The sequence below is a fragment of the Antrostomus carolinensis genome, unplaced genomic scaffold (assembly GCF_000700745.2).
Source record: "Antrostomus carolinensis isolate BGI_N321 unplaced genomic scaffold, ASM70074v2 scaffold2086, whole genome shotgun sequence".
NCBI classification, from domain to species: domain Eukaryota; kingdom Metazoa; phylum Chordata; class Aves; order Caprimulgiformes; family Caprimulgidae; genus Antrostomus; species Antrostomus carolinensis.
Window position 1 is genome coordinate 1145 of NW_010319634.1, and position 22212 is coordinate 23356.

The following is a 22212-nucleotide window of genomic DNA, read 5'->3' on the forward strand; positions in this document are numbered from 1 at the left end:
ACAGAGCCTTTGATTTCATCAGAATATTTATATTATGTGAAACAGTTTTTTTTCTGCTAGAACCTACTCTGGTCTTCTCTTTAAAAAAAAACCATAAACTTTAAAAGAATATGAGTGGCACACCTTAAAATTTAGAACAGTTGCCTCCCTCTCCCCAGGTTTCTGACTAATTGTGATAGTTCCACTGGGCTAGTAGCCAACACAGCCCTTCACCCACTGCCCCCCCAGCCCAGGGGAGGGGGGAGAGAATTGGGGAGCGAGGGTAAGGAGGCTTGTAGGGGGAGATAAGAACAATTTAATAATGGAAATAAAATAAAACTTGAAATAATAATGATAATAATAATAATAAAATATGAAAGTGAGTGATACACAGTGCAATTGGTCACCACCTGCCAACAAAGCCCGGTCCGTTCTCAGAATAATGCTCCTGGAGGAGCGACAATCCTGAAACTGCAACCCTGGAAGAGCGAGAGCCCAAGCGAAAGCCCGAAGAGCCAGAGAGAGCAAGAGAGGAAGAGCCCCTCATGGATCTCCTGCCCATGGGGGACAGGAGATGGAACAGCCCCTTGGCAGAGCCAAATGACAATCTAGCTCATTAATTTCAATATTCCTCACCCCCTTAGATCTTGCACCCGTAGACTGACAGAGCACAAAGTCCTTCACTTCCAGTGACAAAATGCAAACACTGGGATGTTCTCAGTGTGTCTCTCATAACAAGTCCCAGGCTGAAAGCAAAACTCAGCACTGTTCTAACTACTGAAAAAGAAACCAGCTCTGTCCCAGCTACAAACCAGGACACTAATCTACTAAGATGATGAAATGGAGATTAATTGTAGGATACTGGAATTTGACTTGTAGGCACAGCCTTGAAACAGCCGTGTCTTTATGGAGATCTTTTTATAGTTGCTTATTAATGTGCTGAAAATACCTGCTTGCAATGAAGCTTCTTGGTCACTGAAGGGGATGTTCTAGGGAAGCTTTCTTGGCAGTCAAGCCTATTTATCAAAGGCACTCTATTAAAAGCTTCAAAAACTTCCATGTGTTTCTTCGTTACCGGAGTGATTCAGAGGCTTTTCTGGAGCTTCACATGGGATGTTCTCAGAGATTTGGGTCCTGTATTAACAAAGAAGTTCTGGAAGGGTGGTGAGACACTGGAACAGGTTGCCCAAGGAAGCTGTAGATGCCCCCTCCCTGGAAGTGTTGAAGGCCAGGTTGGATGAGGCTTTGAGCAACCTGGTCTAGTGGAAGGTGTCCCTGCTGATGGCAGGGGGGTTGGAACTGGATGAGCTTTAAGGTCCCTTCCAACCCAAACCGTTCTATGATTCTATGAAGGACAAGGAGCCCGGTCTGAAGGGCACAGGTAGCCAGGAACATGCAGCTGGGAGGAGAGCTGTCCACAGCCCTCTCCTTACAGCAACAGCCCTTCTTTTTTCTTCCCTCTGCTCTTTTTGATTTCACTCTGGGATAGGAATCACGAGCAGTTATTTTGCATTGGTAAATAATCTGTTTGAAAGGAGCGCGCGATGACTTTAAATTGTAGCAGCCACGGCTCAGAGTGAAATCTCAGAGGAGGGAGGTGAGGAAAGCAGCCTGTATGTACTTTCCCCAGCAGCAGTAATAACGCCTGGTATGTGTCAGGTGCTTCTGCTCCTTTCCCGTTTACGAAAGCAAGCGCCAAACAGACGTAGACGCTAAATTCCCACGTGTGACACACATACTGTAACGCAAGTGTTGGCAGGCGGTACCCTGCACCAGTGCTGTGATACTGGCAGGCAGTGTGGCTGCTGCTGCTGTTGTGCTGGGAGCTGTTGTTTCTCTGGGCTCTACCAAGGCATGAAGGAGAGGGTTCTTGCAGTTCGTTGCATCATGCACACAGGGTGCCATCAACTTAACGCTGATGTGTCCTTCTCCTTGGAGAAGGAGAGTAGAAATACCAGTGCAGCGTATCAGGCACAATGCTCAGATGTTACACTGTTGGGTAAGCCTGGTGTTCTTCTCTGCCTCCTAACCTTGTGAGAAAGAATAAAGCTTTAGTCAGAAGAGCCACACGTGGCAGTTCTCCTTTGAACACCTGTCTCTGATGTTTCTGTTTGGAGGAAAGGGGAGACCAAAGGTGTACAAATAAAGGCAATAGTGTGGAAATGGACGTTGCAGGAAGAAGGAGACAAAGCAAAAAGCTCTGCGGGTTGTTTTTACCTGTGAACAGCCCATGTGTGAGGCTAAAGCAGTGAGGTATCAGTTTACTTAAGGGATTATGTGGTTGAAGGGGAATCAGTCATCTGTGAGTTTCTAACCTAGACCAAAGGTTATTTCCTTCTAGTTGTTATTCAGTGTAAAATGAGACAGCGTCTTCCTTGAGCTAAGCACATGCCTGGCACTTAACAAGGAGCAGTGCTGGCGTTGCAACCTGCAGGACCCGAGAAGTTGGTTGTGTTTGGTGGAACTAAGTTTAAAGAATTTCCTTCCTGTTCAGGTTGGTTGGTGACAGCTAACCTGCGGGTAACGAGGCATTTTTGTAAACTAAATGTTTGCTGTAATTCTAGGCCTGTCTTGACTCATATCAAGAATGAATCTAAAGGTGAACGCTGCCCTAAGCCTTAGCAGAGATCTCAGGTAATCACCAGAGGCCCTCCTGCAAAATGAGGAGATGGTGGTTGTCAGATGACAGCCCTTAGACATGTCAGGAGCTGAGTTCCTGGGTCTCAATTTCCCCCTGAAATTACAGATTCTTGACAGGAAGCCTTGGCTGATGCTTTCTGCTCTACTTTAGGCTCTGGTGAGTCAACCGTTGCTGCCGTTTGGAGCTTTGAGAGGTAAGAGCGTGAATCTCCAAATGTGTCATGAATGTTACAGATAGTTTGAGATCTTGCAGGAAGGATCCCAGTTCTGCTGCAGCAGGGCAGAACCGTGAAGCTCTCGTTCTTTGAACCCTGAATCTAAGACGTGGCTCTGGTGGCTGTTTCTCTCCTCTCCAGAAATATTTGGGTATATTGTCATGAGAACTAATTCCTCCACTGCACAGAGAACCATGCTGACGATCTGTTTTGTTTCCTTTCTGAACAGACCAGTGAGCCTAACAACTTCCATTAGTTCCTGGATGTCTTGCAGTAGTCAATACCAGAAATCTTTTCCAGCCCCAGAATGTAGGTGTGTTATTTAACAGCTCTCCTACAACATCAGGAAATATACTTCCTTGCGTACTTCTCTCTCTCACATAGAAAAGCCCTCTTACTTCTTTTCACATTAAAAGCTAATCTGATTTCTCCTGGTATTTAAATGTCAGCATTCTCTTAGCTGAGAAAAATATGTATTTTTTTAAAGCAGTATTTTATTGCCCATATCAGGCAGGTTTTGTTGTAAATCTGGGGTCCTCTCAACCCCTTACAGAGCTTTACTAAGTTAAATCGAAAGAATAATAACAGGCCATTCTCACCTTTTTTATTTTTTAAGTGGGAAGTGTCTATACTAAAAGCTTTTTCTTTTTTTTTTGAGTGCTACATCAGTTAAACATCTATCGCTTTAAGTGCTGACTTCCTTTTGCATCCACCCTTCCCTGGTAGAAAAGATCTGTAATCTCTGTCTAGTGGAGGTAAAGACAGGGAAAGAAACTAGAATAATTTTGATGAGAAGATTAAAACATCCAAAGGATAATTTGGTAATGCATCTACTGTCGAATCGCTGATGTTAGTGCTCAAATTAAGTTATCATTTGTACTGAGAACAGTACAGTGCTGGGAGATGCAGTAGGAATATAGCCTAGGAACTTCCAACTGTATTAGGTGTCCAGCTTTCTTTTTATTGAGTCATTCAGAAAGCAGCACTCTTCTCTATAAAATGCTCTATAAATTGCCGTACTCTTATCTAGCAGCCCTTCTTGGGTGATGCTCCTAAAGCATTACTTAAAATAGGTGTTTACTGCTACTGAGATATTTTAAATAGACATTCTGGATGTGCGTAGTCATAGAATCACAGAATGGTTTGGGTGGGAAGGGACATTAAAGCTCATCCAGTTCCAACCCCCCTGCCATCAGCAGGGACACCTTCCACTAGACCAGGTGGCTCAAAGCCTCATCCAGCCTGGCCTTCAACACTTCCAGGGAGGAGCAGCCACAGCTTCTCTGGGCAACCTGTTCCAGTGTCTCACCACCCTCACAGTGAAGAACTTCTTCCTAATATCTCATCTAAACCTCCCCTCTTTCAGCTTAAACCCATTTCCCCTTGTTTTGTCATTAACTGCCCTTCTGAAAAGTTCTTCCTCAGCTTTCTTGTAGGCCCCCTTCAGTCATTAAAGCTTGTAAGATATTTTCTGTGTGAAAAGTCTTTGCTTAAAGATTGAGCACTGAGCAGACCAACCCTGTGCACGGCAGCTGCTCGTGCTCGCTGACCTTAGACTGCCAGCGATCCCGCGCTGAGCCGCGCGTTTCGTCAGTCCCTGATGTTTCACCAGCTGCTTCAGGCTGATGTCTCAAAACCAGCAACAAGAATTAAGAGTGAATTAATACTTTGAAGGCTTATGAGCAAAAAGTACAATTCATGCTGCTAATTAAGGCATTCCTCCCCACGGTCTTTATCTGATTATTAACTTGCACGTGAAGAAACTGAGAGACAGAAAAAAATCCCAGGCCACATGACACGGTGGTGGCAGAAATCCGGCGTCGGGCACTCTGTGAGTTCATTGTATTGCTGCAAACAATCGTATTTTGAAAAACAAAGCATGTGGGAATGTGGGAGCTGAGCACTTGTTCTCAGAGCTTTCAAGAGAAGTGAACACAGAAATTTAGTCTATCCCTTGGCAAAAAAAAAAATAAATGTATATTTTCAGTTGGTGTTAGGTAAATTTGTAGCTGTACAGGTTTCCTGCAAGCACTGTTTGCTGAAAGTAAAGAAACAGTATTGCTGTTTCCAGCAGTGGTTTATTATCTAGATTTCACTATCTGCTGAAATACTGCTGGAATACTGGTTTTAGAATTTCAGACTCAATAAAACAATCAGGCTTTGTTTTGAGCAGTGTTGATAACTAAAGATATATTATTTATGAAGCTGGGACTGCCCTGTCTGATGGATAGCTTGGTATAGAATCCAGTCAGTGTGGTGTTGGGGTGTTTTGGGTTTGGTTTTTGGTGTGGTTTTTTTGTTTGTTTGGGGTTTTTGTTGTTGTTGTTTGTTGGGTTTTTTTTTAAATTAAGCTAGCAAAATTGGAGAACTTGTATGCAGTTTTAATTGCCAGTCCTCTTTGTTGTTTGTTTCCTAGTATCTTTTGCACTGACCAGATAAACTATTCATGCACATTTATACCTCACACTCACCCCCCACGGTTCTTAACATGTTAGGATTTTGACAGGCAGAGGCCTTTGGTGCTTATCATTTCTCTAACAGCAACATATTTTGAAATCCAAATTAAAGCTGAAGGAAGACTTCATTCCCGTGCCTGTGCTCTATTTCAGATTGCCATATGCAATGGACACTGATCTCAGTTCCCAGGACAGGAAGGACCTGGACAAGTTCATCAAATTTTTTGCTTTAAAGGTAACTTTTTCTCTTGTCAGCAAATGCCTCTTCTTTCTTGTTTAAGAAAAGCCATACTTGCTGTGGCTAGAGTAACAGGGTTGGGGTTTGCAGGGGGGGTTTTTTGGTTTTGCTAAAGACCAAAGCAAGAAAAGCTGACTGCAAATTTGAGAGATTCCTGAGAATAACTAGAAAAACATATTTTCCCCTTTTTTCTACCTTCAAATCCTCTTCCTTCCCCCAGAAGTGTCTTGCTGTAGAATCAGTTATAGACACTTCACACCTCTGACAGCGTTGGGCTCCTATCAACACATCAAACCATCCAGCTGTTAGGTTGTATCTTCTGTTGGACTCCATTCTTTCAGCCTATCTAAGCTTCTATATTGCATGCAAAAGCAATGATACCAGAATGTTCTTTTGAATTATGTTGCTATGTAATTATAAAATTCAGCCTCACTTGGTACAGAGGTGCAAGCAGATACTCTGACAGTGTTATAAATGTACAGATTCACTTGACTTACATTTATGTGTCCAGGTTCAGGATACAGTTGTAAATTTTGTTTCATTATTACCACAAACTGTGCAACTCCTGATCACAAAGTCAACTTAGTCATTTCATCTTATTACCAAGAAGGGGATCAGCTTAAAATGATTGTCTGACTAGAATACATTTACCTGTTATATGTAATAATTTGATTACACCTGAAGACTAGCATAGAAAACTACTTCTCTACATCCTGGTCAGCCCTTTAATTTTTTTTTTACTTGGAATTTGTCTAGCTCACATTCTGAACTGAGGGCTCTGCTTGAGCTCAAAAGATAAGTGTATCTTTTCCTTTCTGTTCCAGACGGTACAAGTAATTGTCCAGGCCCGACTTGGAGAGAAAATCTGTACCCGATCATCGTCCTCCCCAACAGGCTCTGACTGGGTAAAGTCATGTTTTTTAGAGGAACTTCATAGCTGTTGGGGTTTTTATCTATGTGCACACGCACGTGTGTGTTGAGAACACAATGTAGTTGTTATAGGCTTGTGCAGACTGTAATAACTATTCACAGAATAACTACTGTATTCAATTATGCTCAATGTTGGTGGTGGGTTGTTTTGTTGTTGTTGTTGACATGCAATGTGTCATTCTGGGCTCCTAAGGACTGGTTAGAGGAGAGAGAAATCATACCTCTCAGGAGCTCCTGCCAGCTAAGGCGCAATTCTAAGATCTGCTGAGGGTGGGGTGATGAGTTCTTTTCTGTCAGAAGTTGGCAACTCTGCAATTCAGGACTTGTAAGTAGTGGGCTTTAGTAAAATTGAAGAGACTCAGGATACTCTGTGGGTGAACATAGGACTCAAGTGGTGGAAAAGGAACATGATTTTTATGGCAGGATCAAGAAAAACATTTGAATTAGCAGCCAAGGAAATGTTGCCAATATGAAAAGCCTGAGCACATCTGGGAATTTTCTGTTTCATAAATATTTCAGTGGACACTGACCTAGTATGTTAGATACGGGTCTTTGAGTCTGTCTGCAATGTACCATTAGGCAGTAGTTCAAAGAAATTTAAAAAAATTGAATAATCTCTTTCATTCTGCAGTTCAATTTGGCAATCAAAGATATACCAGAGGTTACTCATGAAGCAAAGAAAGCCCTGGCAGGACAACTACCTGCTGTTGGACGGTCTATGTGCGTGGAGATTTCCCTCAAAACCTCAGAGGTGAGAATGGAGTCAAAATAAATGCCTGTTTTGTTTTTTTACTATGTGAATCTTAAGTCATCTACCAGAGTTCCTGCCCTTTAGTCCAAGACAATGTGAAAATGTCTTAATTTATGAAGTTAGGTAGTATGGTAATGAAAATAAACGTATTGTTTAACAGAAGCAATTCACTCCAGATGTCTGAAACCAAACACATAAATGATAGAGCAGCAAAATTTAGTTTCTTAGACCCTGAAGAGCTTAGCTATTCTGAGGAAGGTATTGCCTCAGGTGATCTAGTTGTGCAGTGAGACTTTCAGTGCACCTTTTTCTATTGTTACAAGAAAGTGGGAGCCAGGAGAAACATCTTCATTGAGAGGCATGGCTGTTGCTGATTGTTAATGAGATGTGAAAAGGTACGTGTTCTGAAACGAGCCTTTGTTTGCTGTCCTTTCTCTGATCCAGGGAGACTCCATGGAGCTGGAAATTTGGTGTCTAGAAATGAATGAAAAGTAAGTGCATTCTTCACACTTTCTTTGTGTGTGTGTGTGTGTGTGTGTTTGTTTTAGCTGATGAAATGGGGAAGCATGCTCAATCCATGGTGATGAATGAGCACACACTGGGACATTTCAGAGGGAAGTCCCCTGTTTGTGCAGTGCAGCACTCAAACTGTTGATTTAATATTGGCATCAAGAAAAGAAACTAGTAATTTTATTCCTTCTTCATGCTTCCATTACAACTAATATGCCTCCTCAGATAAAAGAATTCATATACTCAGTAACTACAAGTGGTTTTAGTACTGACAAGATGTTTCTATCTACTAGAAGGCTGCATGCCACTTTTCAGCAATTACCTCTACAACAGGTGCCTAGATTGAAGTAGGACACTTAGCTGGTTGGTCAATAACAGTTAGGCACACCAGGGTTTTATTTTATCATTTTGGCAACAAAACTGACCTTAAAACAATTGGCCCAGACTAATTTTGATTAAAAACAAACAAAAACCAAAATCAAAAGCCCTTACTTGAGAACAAAAGACTTATCTTTTCCTTTGTGTTCTGTAGGTGTGATAAAGAAATCAAAGTTTCATACACTGTATACAACAGGCTGTCTCTACTGCTGAAGTCTTTGCTTGCTATAACCAGGGTAACTCCAGCCTACAGACTCTCAAGGAAACAAGGCCATGAATATGTAATATTGTACAGGTAAAGTGCAAAATTAAATCCCTCATTTGAAGTACAAACATCAGAGGCTGTAGACTTGCACAGCGGTAAATGTGGTAAAAAGGGATGAGTGATATAAATTCAAATGATTTGGATTTAACTACTGCTGATGAGTGACAGAAGATAACTTTGGGCTCTGTATCACCTCCATATGAGCCTTTGAAAGAAAAACTAAGCACAGGCTGTGAAGTATTGTTGTTTGCCTACTGTGTTGAGAAGAAAACAAAAATTCTACATGCAAGCACCAGTTAAATTGCTTATTAGCATCAAGTTGTTCAGTGTCTGGCCTGTATTTGATAAATGCCTGTCTACACTGCACACAACTGCAATGCATGCTTTGGAAGCATAGATTCAGATTCTCTCCTGCTATTCCATTTTAAAGATGCATCCTCAGCTCCACTTCCTGTAGTTCTTGCAGTTTACTCATCCAAATACCGAGCTCAACTTTGTTTAACCAGCGAGATCTGACTGGTTTGTGGTTCATGGCTACCACCTTCCAGTCTTTTTTTTTTGGCTTTGAGAAAAGTCTTTGACATGTTTGCATAGCTAATTTAGAATAAATCTCAGGTTTGTTATCGTTTGCACAGGTGCTCCCATTGGTGGTTTGGTATATACTTAAGAGCAGGTCTCTTTACAGCCCATTTTCTCTTCCTTTTTCCTTTTAAATGATATGTCTTCCTCTGAAGTAGCTGGAAGGTTTTTTTGAGATGGGCATTCTAGCCACTACTTTTGATTTTTTTTTTTTTCCTAAAGTGGAAAAGTTGTTCTAACCTTTCAACTCATCAAATTAAATAAGGAATATGTATAGCATTATGTCCCCACGGGATCGAATACCTTTTCTTTTTCCTTTTCCTGCAGGATATATTTTGGTGAAGTGCAACTGAGCGGCTTGGGAGAAGGTATGGTTAGGCAATACCCACAAACTAGAGCAGAACTGTTTTCTATACTGGCGAGCCATTTATTACTATTCCTGAGTGCCACAAGGAAAATTAGGCCAGAAGTTTTACACGTGCTTTTTATCTGGAGCTATCAGTGAAGGATTGTGTCATAAGGTGACAGGTATAATGGTGGCACTTTGACAAAATCTGGAGTTATTTCCATTTTGACTCCAGTGATCCAGAACTGAAATAAGAATATGGAGGTATGTTGATAAGGGGCAGGACTGGTAAAGGAGATCATGATCTACTCAGGTATAAGAAGCACTTCAGAGCAATATTTTAGGCCAAGATAAGCAGCAACATCAGAAGTCTTGTAGATGAAGCCTACAAGCAAAGCAACCTAGTGCTACTGTTTTGTTATGGGTTCTGTATGTCTGTTTGGAGTTCAGATTGTAAGAGAGAACAGAAACACTGTAGAAATAAGATATATTAACCTCAGAATAGGGCAGTATGGAACATAAATAATCAGTGAAACTGATAATCATTCCTTAATCTTACAGGTTTCCAGACAGTCCGTGTTGGGACAGTGGGCACCCCAGTGGGCACCATCACTTTGTCTTGTGCCTACAGAATCAACCTCGCTTTCATGTCAACCAGGTGAGAAAATGTGATCATGCCAGAAACCGTTTTACAATAATGTGCTATTAAACCTCTCATAGTATCAGCTCCTAAATCTTTCCCTTCTGCTTATCCTTTCCTCCCGAGATTCTCCTTCATACAGAATACTCTCTCTCATGCTTAAGTCTTGCAGAAAGGGGTGTATTTGGGTAGCCCTGAGCCAGACTCTAGAACTCCGAATTGTTGATGCACACTTGGAGTTGCAGGGCTGAATTGGGATAAAGATAAAGATATTCTGGTCCCATTAACAGACACGAGGATTTTCTGTGAGGGCACCACGAACTGGGATGAGAGTAGAGAGAAAAAGCAGCCTTACCAATAACACCATTGCTTGTTGCCTTGCAGGCAGTTTGAGAGGACCCCTCCTATCATGGGGATTATCATTGATCACTTTGTGGACCGTCCCTATCCCAGCTCTTCACCCATGCATCCCTGCAATTACAGGTGAGGAACTACTGAGTTGAAGTCATGGGCCGTGGTGAAGGCATCAATTATGCCCAAATACAGAGCCTTTTCCACTACCTGCTGACTGCATGGGAAGGGAGACTGGAGGATTAGTGGCAATTGTATTGGCCTAGTTGAGCATGAGGAAGGATGAAATTTTTCTCCTCAGGTCTAGAAGACCGAGTGCAACAAGGCCCAGTATTTTCCCAAATTCTTTGCAGAAACAGTTGGACACAAAGGATGTTTAATTTTGGCTGCCTTTGGGAATTTGAAAGATTAACAGTTAATCCTGCTGTAGAACTACATGTCCAGAGGCATGCATCCCCAGATATTTCCCTTGGGGAAAGATAAGAGTTAAATTTGTCTTTGTACATAAGAGGTTTGTCTTCTCTAAAATTCACCTGAGGGCACTGAGATTGGGACCAGCAGTATCATTTGACAACAGTTCTGTAAACACCAAAGCCAGTAGCATTAGTTGGTGTAAGAAAAGCTTTAGTGAAAAAAACAGAGGGAAGTGTTTCTGCTTAGGGGTAGAAGAGGAGCACCTGGGGAAAATTAAAAGTTTCCATACCCTGTTTTCCTCAGTTCTGCAAAGTAGAGCCCTTCATAATTCTCCTTTCAACTCCACCCAAATACTCTCAACCTCCCTGCAGCGTTTGTCCCAGTGTGTTTTACTGTTTGTCTTAAGGAATATTTCCAGTTAGAAAGCTTTTCTTTTCTTCCTGCTTTAGAGCTGGAGAGGACAATGCTGCAGTATACCCCTCTGTAGAGGATTCTCAAGAAGTGTGTACCACGTCTTTTTCCACCTCTCCTCCATCTCAGGTAAGAGAAACCAGGCTCTTTTTACTCCTAGACAGAGCAGTCACTGTTGGGGTAGTGTGCATACTCCTACATCAACTACTGTGCAAACAGGCAGCCTCCTGCTGCTAATTAAAACTTAATGTGTGGGTTATTTATACTGTTACACTCTGAGTAGAGCCTAGTTAGATACTAATTTCAATAAAATGCTAGGGGACAAGAAAGACTGAATTACTGAGAAAGATTAAAAGAACCCACTCTTGTAGCTGGGCTGAGATGTGCTCGATACGTTCACATAACAATACTGCAAGAAGGGGAGAGACTGATGCCAGGCAGAGTAAGTAGAGATAACAGACTGACATTGAGAAAGAAACACTGAAGTATCAGGAAGATGCTTGTAGCTCAGTCACATTTTCTGCATTGCAGAGTGGAAAAACAGGAAAAAGACAAAAGCTGTATTTATTGGACCATCTAAAACTAGTTGGGGCAGCAAAGCAGGAATAAGTGTCAGCGAACAAATTGGGTCATAGTATTGAACTAGGGACTTAGTACTCTGTACTTCCACCTACCTATGCAAGTTTAATTTACGTTTCAATTTTAAAATAAATAGATAATTATTTCCTTCTGAATATCAAAAAAACCCAAGCTCCAGTCCCTCTTTCTTTTACCATCCTAATATATCTGACTCCACAATTCTGTATTTTGAACTGAAAACAGATTTGCAGTTGTTCTATTGCTTTAAATATTCAGGAATGTCTTGCCTTGTTGTCCAGCCAAGCAGATGGCTCTACTGAACTTTAAAGACAATTTTAAGACTCTCAGTCTCTTTTGCTGGTGATGTGAAACATAGAATAAAGTATAATTGGAATGGTGTTCCAAACTGAAAGACTTTACTGTGGGTCTTTCCACTGCTTCAGAGGAATTAGTCTGACTGGTTTAGCAGAATGAATTCTGCTGTATGAATCAGCTGGAAATGAGCTTTTCTTAGGAAGCATTTTTGTGCCAAGTGCATTTTGAGTGACAAATCATCAGGCAATGTTGAACTAACCAGCCAGCACCCACGGTAAGTCTGATGGAATAAAGCTTTTCGTACTCTCTGATAACACAGCTCAGGAGATGAGTTTGTGGCCGAGCTGTGTCCTCCCTTTTCACAAAACGGGTTAAATGCAAAAAGTTGCATAAGGAAATTTCCACTGGCCTGCTCGTGCCAGTGTTACTGAACAGGAATAGTGCATGGAAATACATTGAAGTTGACATTTCCCCAGGGGACACAAAGCTTTGCTGTCACTGAGGGGAAAAGCTTTATGAAACCAGATGAACCTTGAAGATTTACATTAGGTATGAGCCTACATTCTTGCTTTTCCTGTGGCTCATAGTTGCCATATGCTGTGTGCTTATTTATAAAGCAACTGCCAATCTTTGCTACCACAGTTAGAATTGTAAGGCTGTCTTGGCAGAGTGGTCTCTAAAGTAAATCAAAGGGGGGGGGGAATTATTTTGTGTCTCCAGCTTTCTATATACAACTGAATGCGTAGGAAAATACTGGGAACTGTGTAGTTCTGCAGGCAAATTGCCCAAATCTGTGCCTTCCCAGTAGAAATGAGGCCTAACCTGCACGATACAAAGGAATAGGTGTTACCTTCTCCCTCTGAGCTCGCATAGCACACCTGTGGGAGTTGGGGAGTAACCCAGCAATCCAGAGAAAGTCTGGCCATGGGTAGTGCCCAGAAATGAAGCTTTCCTAGAACTGAAAACTGTTGGTAGGAAAATGACTGGGAGGAAGAATGGGACTGAACGAGGTTTGGATTGCCCTTTGTGCACTAGCACCCTCTGTAAGACAGTGTTCACTTCTGGAGCATCACTCCTTTTGAAGGAGTTCTCTCTCCACACCAGTGTGTTTGAATTGCACCCGAGTCTGGATCCCCTTTTTTCTAAGGGTGCAGCACAGACCTGCCAAGCTACCATCCCTCAGAATGCTGGAAGATTAGGAGTATGTATGGATGGAGAGTATTGAAATACATGTAATTTGTACATTTAAAAAAAATAATAATTACTCTTGGCTTTTTCTGGCATTCACTCTGCCTGTTCCTTGCTGACTGGCTGGTACCAATTCCAATTAGCTGTGGAACAGAGTCTCTGGCAGTTACTTTCTGTCAGTGTTCACTGGAGTCTAAAATATTACCTGTGTTGAGTGGTTTGCTGAGACTGGAAACCAGTTAATTCTTTATAAAATGAATGTGCTTCTGGCAATACTGAGACTTCTGCTCTGTGTGTAGGTGTGGCTGCTGCAGCCAAAACCTCTTCACTAGCATTCAGTTCATCCAACTCTTTATAGTTCTTCTCTGAAGTCCTTTTCTCTCTCTCTCTCTTTCTCTCTCCCCCTTTCTCACTCTCTCTTTTCCTTGTTTCCTCTGTGTGTCTGTGTCTGTGCACAGTGTGTTTTTACTGTCACAAAGGCACACTTTCAGACCCCTCCTCCTGTGGTGACGGACACCTTGAAGGTCCCAGTGATGGGACTGGCCTTTTCACATCAAGTGAGTTGTCAACAGAATATGCTATACATGGCCAGATATAGTTCTGGCATGACAGAACAAATACAGGAAAGTACAAATTTGACAGTGTGGAATGTTTGTTGTGGATGGGAAAGGCTGGTGAACCCAAAATGGGCCGGGCACATTACTGAGACAAGCTGAGAAGGGCTCTCAAAGACAGGACGAGCACCCCTGAATAACCAGCAGCCATTGCAAGGATTAATTGTTAGTGAAAGACACAAGTAGAAATGCACAGTCCTGAGTGTTTCCTCTTCACAGCCAGTGTCCCTAGAACTTGTGCAGTCATTAGTTAGAACTTCTCCTGGGTTAAAACAGAGGAGGAATTTGAAAGATGAGGGAGGGATGGACGGAACCCAAAACCCTGAACAAAAAAAATCTCTCTTCATCTCTCTTCCTGGTTACAAGTAACCTCATGAAGACCTGACTTACTGTTATTTGTTTACATCTGGCAGGTTTGTTTAAAGTCACGTTCCTCATGTTTGTGAGAATCTCTCACAACAGAGGGCAGAGAAATATTTTTTAAAATAGGAGCACTTAGCTACCACAGAATTGCCAGAGGATTTTTAAAGGCAGGCAGAGAATGAAGCAGTTTGAGGTTAAACGTTTTCTACCTCTAATGCTAACAGCTTAAGACAGGACTTGGAAAAATGGTTATAGAATGGAGAAGCATGGCTGTAGATATACTGAATATTTCTTAAACAGAGGTAATATCAGTGGCAACAGTCCCTAGAAATCCTTTAGGGATTTCTACAGGAAGATGAGTGTAAAGTAATCTTCAAAGCAACACGAGTTCTTCAAAGAGAGTCAGGCTGGCTGAATACCTCTAGGAGCAAAACATGTACCAATGTTACACCTACTCTTCTCCAAGAAGAGATCTCTCCTTTCACCTTAACTAGCCTCGTGAATAAAAGTGCTGTTGATCGTTCAGACCCTTGTAAACTATGTCAGCGTTGGCACTGCTGGATTATCACGTGCAGACCTCTGAAAGAAGTGTTCCTCTTGAGGTCAAGCAAGCCAGAACAGGAAAGTTTTATTTAATCCAACCAGATAGATTTCTGCTTATGGTGTCTAAGGAAATTCTCCTGGGTTTCACTGCTTCCAGCACTTCATTCTTAAAGCAATCTCACAAGGGTTAGCTTCCCAGTTCTCTAGCATATTTATGGGACTCTCTATTCTTTAGATGAAGGTATTTGAAGAGGCCCTGAAGATCAGCTGCTTTAACATGCAATGGGAATGGATTCAAACAGTTGCTCTGGGGGAAAAATATTAAATATTAGCTCTTCAGTAACTTGATGATGGCAATCATGTTTTTTCCAGTATGTGAAACAGGCCTGTAGAGCAGCCCTTCCCTGTGCCTGGATGTCAGTCATACCTTGCACGGCCTCCTGCTACGTGTGTAGGAAACCAGTCTTGTTTTCTTGCCAAGGCCCAGACTTAGTCCCCTGCAATAAGAACTTTTTAGAGTAACAACCTTCATGACTGATTCCAGTGAAAAGCTAGCATCCTTCTGCCAGCCCGAAATGCTGTGCTGTGCCTCTGACTTTTCCTGTTCCTTCTTCAGTGACTGATGATTATTCAGACTGTGGGTCATTCCCCTTCCTCTCTCCTCTCCCTTTGCCCTTCTTGTTTTTTCTCTTCTTTCTTAGCTTTCCAGCTCTCGTCTTTCCTATCAGCCTGCTGCCCTGGGAGTTGGATCAGCTGACATGGGGTATCCTGTACTCTTTGCCGGTGGCTTGAACGCTGCACACCCTCACCAGGTACTTGTAGAGGGTAGAACAAGTGTGGCTGGTATTGCAACCATAACGTGTCACTTGTACATCTGAGAGAGGCCTTGAAACTAGTGCATATGCATTGGCATCCTGTCTTTCAGGAATGAAAAGCATCTTGGGTAAATATAGAGAAAGGAGCTGGGAATTGGCTCCTCAGCATCCTTGACTTTGGGGTAGGGTAGGGGTCACATGGAGAAACTAGAGAGCAGGCACAAGACCTGTTTGCCTGCACCAGCACATCACTGATTCCAAACTCTGGCTGTCTGACAGAGCTGCCCCTGTAGCAGTTCTGCTGACACAGTGATGGTAGCAAGAGGTTGTTATTTTTCCCTCCTTGAAGCAGAGGACCTATGGCCAGAGAGCTCTGTGGCATAAAACAGACCTGAAGGGAGAAGAGCAGAGTAGGAAGGGAATAAAAAAAGTGTTTGTATTGTGGTGATCACCTTCTACTTGACACCTCTCTCTGCCTCATGAAGGGCTAGAGCCCAATCATATGCCAAAAACCCCACAACTAGTCCCAAAACGTTGGGATCTGCTCTGCATTGTGCTGTGGTGTTGGCCTGATTTTGAGATCTCTAACTTGACCCGTTCCTCTCCATCTCAGTTGATCGGCCCAGGCAAAGAGGGGGGAGTTCCCCCAATTCCTAGCCAGCCAGCACATGGCACTCAAGCTGACCAAGAGAGGATGTGCACCCCACTGGATGGAGTCCACTACTCAGCAGCTACTCCTTCTAGTAGGTAGGTTGATTTAAGGTGATCCACCACTTGCGCTAGCCCTGTTAAGATAAAACTTTGTGTTTTCCCCTTTTTTTAACTATTGTTTGTAGCATAACTACTGTCTTTCCATCCTCAGAAACAACTAGCAGCTTTCTCTGATGGGGGCTTTTCCAGCCTTTCATCAAACAACCATCTCACCCATTTACTTACACCTGCTAATCCTGTAACATCCTTGCAAATGCTGTTACCTCAACTTTATCTTTTTAAAATCTCCCTACTGTTTCTGCTGATTATAAAACAAGATGAAATAAGTTCAGAAGTGAGTTAAGTTCTCCAGAGACTTAATATGAATTGTTACTAAAACCAGTTGTAGTTACTGCAAATCTGCTCACTATTTTATTAAGAAACTTAAGGCACAAAGTTACTTAAAAGGAAACAGTGCAGCCTCAAACAGTCCTAAATCACCTGACTCTCAGCTCATTAAATCCTTTTTTATTTGGTCACCACATTTATTTCTTGTGAATTCTCTCTTGGGGTCACATAGGTCTGAGTCAAATATCTTAAGCAGAGATCTTGCTATGAGGAAACCAAAAATCATAGGTGCACTAGCGCTTTTCTGGGTGTGCTGTCTAAATAGTCCTCTTGCCAGAAGACTCAACCATTTTTTTTTTTTTTAAGTTCTGAGTATCTGTGGTAGGAATAAAACAGGTCATAGAAATAACTAATAGCCATGCAGTGAATTAATTATACTGGCAGTGGCTGCTGTGATGCTGCTGCCTTTGTAACCTGAGTGACAGAGAGAATTCTGATTCTTGCCCTCACCTCCTGACGGGTCTGCGACTGCCGTCTTGCTGAAAAAATAGTAGTGGTGAACACGGAATTGTTGTGCACATTCTGAAGTTAGAAGTCCATCTCCAAAAAGAAAAGGCTATTTCAATTGGAGCAGCTTTTCATTCAACTTGTTTTCTTCCAGGTTTAAATAAAAATCTGATTCCACAAGTATCCCACTCCCCTTTTGTGCTCATGACTGAAGAGGAAGGCGTGGCACAGGACAGAGATTTTTGTTGTCCTTCTTCCAATACTAGGAGTAAACCCAGAAAAATGAAGGGGTCCTGTAAAGCCTGTGATTTATCTATGTTGTTTGTGCCATGAGTCACTAAATAGTCTGTTTTCCTCCCTCCACCAGCGAGGACACAGAAACAGTATCAAACAGCAGCGAAGGGAAGTGTGGCTCCCCACATGACCTTCTGGAGACCATCTTTATCCGGAAGGTGGGAGCTTTTGTCAACAAACCCATTAACCAGGTAACTAGCAGTAAATCTTCTGAGAGCACCATAATACCCTGCTTCTCCCATCTGTTCCTACACAGAGGAGCAAAAAACACCCCAATGCCAGGGCAGCCCGAGACTGAGAGCACATATTCCTGCCTGCTGCAGTTCCCTACAGGGTCTCTTCACAGGCTTGTTTTTCCTAAAATCCTTTTGGGATGTGACAGCACTGAATTTGCCTCGCTTTTTCAATGTCCTCTTTGAGTATGGTAGACTTGAGGTCTCACAATGATCTGCCACTACCACAGGTTCATAAACTGGGGAAGCTGGTATCAAGCCTCCCTTCCTTGAAGGGACACGCAGTAGACCAGTTCATCACAAGTAAGCAAGCACTGAAGCTCAGCTAGGGCAGCTTAGACATCTGCCCAGTTCCTAGGGCTGCTTTTCAGGAGTTTTTAAGCCCTCTTCTAGGCCTTTTGGATGGATGAAGGGGAATTGTTTGAATTTGTAGCAGTTTGTTAATCCTTTCCTGTACTATACAGGATGTATATAAGCACTCCCACCCCAGGGCATGTATCTGTATTAGGTCAGCTGAGTACGATCTCCCTATTTTATGCCTTTTAAATGAGGTTGTCAGCCTCCTGCCTAACTGCTGACATGATCTTGGGCAATTTTTAGCCTGCCTGACAAAGACTTGCAGTATCATGTCTGTGCTGGGTAAGCAGAGCATCTTAGTGAAATTCTGTTTGCTGAATCTCCTCAGGTGACCATGGCCAACTTAGACATTCCTTTTGCCATGTTTGCTCCCAAGAATGTTGAGCTGGAAGATAACGACCCCATGGTAAGCCTCTTCCAGAGGTATAATACGTGCCTTCTCAGCATCCCTTATGCAATATCCATGCTATTCCCCATCTTGAACACGCTTTGGTTTTTGAGCAAAGAACTAGCTATTCAGTTTTGTTTGGTTTCAAGAAATCTCCCATGTTGAGTCTTGGCCTCTCCAGACATGCAAATAACATGTGTTTGCTGCCCCTGCTGTAGCATGTGCTCATTGTCCAACCTCCTGACTGTCCCCACACTGTCACAGTACACAGACAGACATGATCATGAGATCAGTACTCACCATCTTTGATTTCTTGGGCAGGTCAATCCTCCTGACTCCCCAGAAACTGCATCTCCTCTCCAAGGCAGCTTACACTCAGAGGGCTCCAGCGGCAGCAGCACAGGGAACACCCACGATGACTTTGTCATGATTGACTTTGTAAGTGCTCTCATCAGTGTTCTCACATAACACCTGCATCTCAGATGGGCTTCAGGTGTGGGTACAACAGCAAATGACGTAACAGGAGTTTTCAGCAGGGATGGAAAAGACCAAATGATTCAGTTCCAAACTAGAGTTTAGCAATCCCAAAACTGCAAAGACACTGGTCCTGGGAATCAACAGCCACAAATTAAATACTCATTCAATTCCCTACCAACATCTGGGCTTGCCATCCTCTCTCTGATGCCTTAAGGAGCCAGATTCAGAGGAAATGCTCTCTTCAAGTGCTCAGGCAAGCACGGATCTTGGCTGTTTTGCAGTTATTTAATCTGCATTATTGCAGCAATAGTTGTAATGCCAAGATGTTTACTGATAGCAGGTAATGACTTTACCTGAGATTATGGCAAAGGGGAAGCCAGTGTCTCTGAATGGGAATTGACAGCAGTATCTTTGATTCTAGAAACCAGCATTTTCAAAAGATGACATTCTTCCAATGGACCTGGGGACGTTTTACCGCGAGTTTCAGAACCCTCCTCAACTCAGCAGCCTCTCCATTGACATTGGAGCACAGTCCATGGCAGAGGATTTGGTATGGAACCCTCAGATTTCTGTTTGTGGGAACTGCATGTTCTTTACAATGCTCTCCCTGCTCTTAGTTTGAAAGAAGTCATATCTTCATAGAATCACAGAATGGTTTGGGTTGGAAGGGACCTTTCAGGGTCATCTAGTCCAATGCCTCTGCAGTGAGCAGGGACATCTGCAACCAGAGCAGGTTACTCAGAGCCCCGTCCAACCTGACCTTGAATGTTTCCAGGGATGGGGCTTCTACCACCTCTCTGGGCAACCTGGGCCAGGGTTTCACAACCCTCATCATAAAAAACTTCGTCCTCAGACCTAGTCTAAATCTCCCTCTTTTAGTTTTAAACCATCACCCCTTGTCCTGTTGCTTGTCCTGTCCCCTTGCCCTGCTAAGAAGTCTGTCCCCATCTTTCTTCCCTTGCCCTGCTAAGTCTGTCCCCATCTTTCTTATAGGGCCCCTTCAAGTATTGAAAGGTGCAATAAGGTCTCCCTGGAGCCTTCTCTTCTCCAGGGTGAACAACCCCAACTCTCTCAGCCTTTCTCCGCAACAGAGGTGCTCCAGCCCTCTGATCATTTTTGTGGCCTCCTCTGGGCCTGTTCCAACAGGTCCATGTCTTTTCTATACTTCTCAGAAGAGACTCCTCTGAAAGTGGGTCCCTCACTAGTACGTTCCAGACAAACGCACATTTGTTTGTGGCACACCTGAGCCTCTGAAACTGGTGTGTTTATCTTCAAGTGGAAAGCTGCTGCCACATGTTTGCTGTGGTTGTCACTGAAACCCCCAAAACTAATCCTAAACCTCTGGTGTGTCAAACTAGACCTGAGCAGAGGTAAAATCCTGGTGTGGCTGATGAAAGTCAAACGTCGGGGTGAGGCTGTATTGGGCTCACAAGCACTGTAACATGCTGTGGGGGAAAATGAACACCAAAGGCTAAGAGCTGCAGATGGCTGGATGAAAGCAGTGACAGGAGCAGGTTATTGTGCTGCAGCTGGTGGCAGGAGTTGCACAAGGCAAAGCCCCAGTGCACCTCTGTTCCTGCAGAATAAACACACTCCGGGCAGAGTGCCCTTCTCAGGGTCACTTGCTGGATGCTGCCAGAGGACTCCTGGTTCTGTGAAGGTGGGAAGGGGAGGCCAGAGCAGTGGAGAGGGGTTGCATGACTCAGAAACAGAATTTTTACCTTAAGAGTGTGTGTTTAAAGCTGCCTTTTATCTGCTGTGAATGAGCCCTGACTGGCACTCTTCTTTACCCTTCCAGGACTCGTTACCAGAGAAGCTGGCAGTCCATGAGAAAAATGTCAAAGAGTTCGATGCCTTTGTGGAAACCTTGCAGTGAAGCTGTTTTCCAGTTTTGCTGCAGCAGTTCTTCCTCCTCAAGGCATCCTGGAGAATGACATCCACAACCATCTCTATCGCCTCTGCTCTGCCTTTTGTCTCAATTTGACTAGTTCCTTCCATCCAGTGAGCTCTCTTTGATTGCTCTCTTCAACAGCAGATGCAGCTCATCTGCTGATTGTCCTCAACTCCACCACCACATAGTTCTGGACAGCTTTTCCTGCTCACAGTCAGTTTTGAATTTAAGACTTCACTAGGGACAGAGGAAGTCAAGCTCCAATGTATGAAACTTATTTTCTGTTCTGCATGGAGGAGCTTTGTGAAAACTTGCCATATGCTTCCTCCAAAGGTCCTATGGTGTGTAAGTTCCCTAGGGATAGCTTCTTGCTAACAGACTTTTTCCTACAGTCTCTGATCCTGTGAAAGCATAGAAAGCTTTGGCTCGTTTCCAAGGTCTGTGAGTTCAGCAGATTCAACAGGTTTAAGTCCAGGACATCCATTCCACAGAAGGGGGCATTTCATCCTGACTTCAGTGTTGAGTGGCTGGAGCCGAGGGAGAGGCCTCAGCTTTGGGACCTGTGTCATACACGTGACCTTTGTTTTCCTGCTTCTAAGGAAGGGGGTCTCTACGCAGTCGTTTGGTGTGAGGCCTCATCTGTGACACGTGCTGAGCAGCAGGAACGAAAGTACAGAAGCTCTTTCCACATTTCCCTCCCGAGTGCACGGCCACTCGGCCACGCTGTGTTTACCAGTGCTGACTGTTGGCAAGCCTGCACGTAGCAGCTGTGATGATGCTGAATTCATAGTCTCTGCTTTTGAAATGTAACTGTAAATACTAGGAATCCTATTTCTTTAGGGTTACGTAACTAGGGAGTCTTAGTCCAAGATTCTTTCCTCTAACCCTTGCAAACCTTCCTGCTTTATGGTTAATAGATGATCTTAAGAATCAAGAAATATTTATTGCTTTTAAAGAAACCTATATTTAAAAGATGTTCTGTTTTCATGTAGTAGTGCGGGTCATTCTGCCCTGGATCACTGCAGATAGCAAGTGTGCCATGGAACCCTGGCCAGTGAGACTGGTCTCTCTTTGCAGGAAAATATCCAAGATATTTATTTTCTAAGACAGACTTGATTAATATAATAAATACTCTTGTTTGGGGGACTATGTGTCCATTACATCCAGTCAGGGCCCATTGCTAGAATGAAATGCACACAGCAGTGGAGTGGAGTGGCAGGGACTTGGTGAGAAGCTGTATCTGATAGGCATGGATGAATTTGCAGTGTTCTTCAGCCATTCAGAAGGCAGCTTCCTTGAAAGAAGCACATTTTTTGGGGAGCTTATGGTACTTTTTACTCAGCTGGCTTTTGATCAGCTGAAATTTTATTTTTCTAATGAGCTGGCTATCACCGGTGTGACTGGCTGGCAGTGCTCTGTGGGGGATGTGGCTGTTGTGTGTCTTTTGCCTGGTGTAAGGATGGGAGGAGAAACAGTGACACTAAACAGAAACTGAGATAAGGTAGGT

At 43.2% G+C, this 22212-nt stretch overlaps 1 protein-coding gene across 7 annotated transcripts; it reads left to right on the forward strand.

Moving 5' to 3' along the window:
- Positions 1–5456: 5456 nt before the first annotated feature.
- Positions 5457–21137, forward strand: ATG13 (autophagy related 13). 7 transcript variants are annotated; one of them, XM_010169299.2, is made up of 17 exons: positions 5457–5525; positions 6353–6433; positions 7090–7209; positions 7654–7700; positions 8252–8392; positions 9269–9309; positions 9849–9945; positions 10312–10410; positions 11142–11232; positions 13644–13742; positions 15407–15517; positions 16134–16267; positions 17433–17550; positions 18278–18355; positions 18659–18775; positions 19236–19364; positions 20613–21137. In XM_010169299.2, exons 1-17 carry the CDS (start codon positions 5457–5459, stop codon positions 20688–20690), a joined length of 1650 nt encoding a protein of 549 aa, XP_010167601.1. In that variant the 3' UTR covers positions 20691–21137. The 7 variants fall into 7 exon arrangements, with proteins under 7 accessions (XP_010167601.1, XP_028941104.1, XP_010167603.1 ...); XM_029085271.1 differs by having other exon boundaries at positions 15434–15517; XM_010169301.2 differs by lacking the exon at positions 13644–13742.
- The last annotated feature ends 1075 nt before the right edge of the window (positions 21138–22212 follow it).

What these genes read in the sequence shown, in the direction of transcription:
- ATG13 (XM_010169299.2), top strand. Translation starts at nt 5,457, where the DNA reads ATGGACACTGATCTCAGTTCCCAGGACAGGAAGGACCTGGACAAGTTC. An exon ending in CTCGCTTTCATGTCAACCAG is followed by an intron (nt 9,946 to 10,311) that starts GTGAGAAAATGT and finishes GTTGCCTTGCAG; the next exon opens with GCAGTTTGAGAGGACCCCTC. An exon ending in GACTGGCCTTTTCACATCAA is followed by an intron (nt 13,743 to 15,406) that starts GTGAGTTGTCAA and finishes CTTCTTTCTTAG; the next exon opens with CTTTCCAGCTCTCGTCTTTC.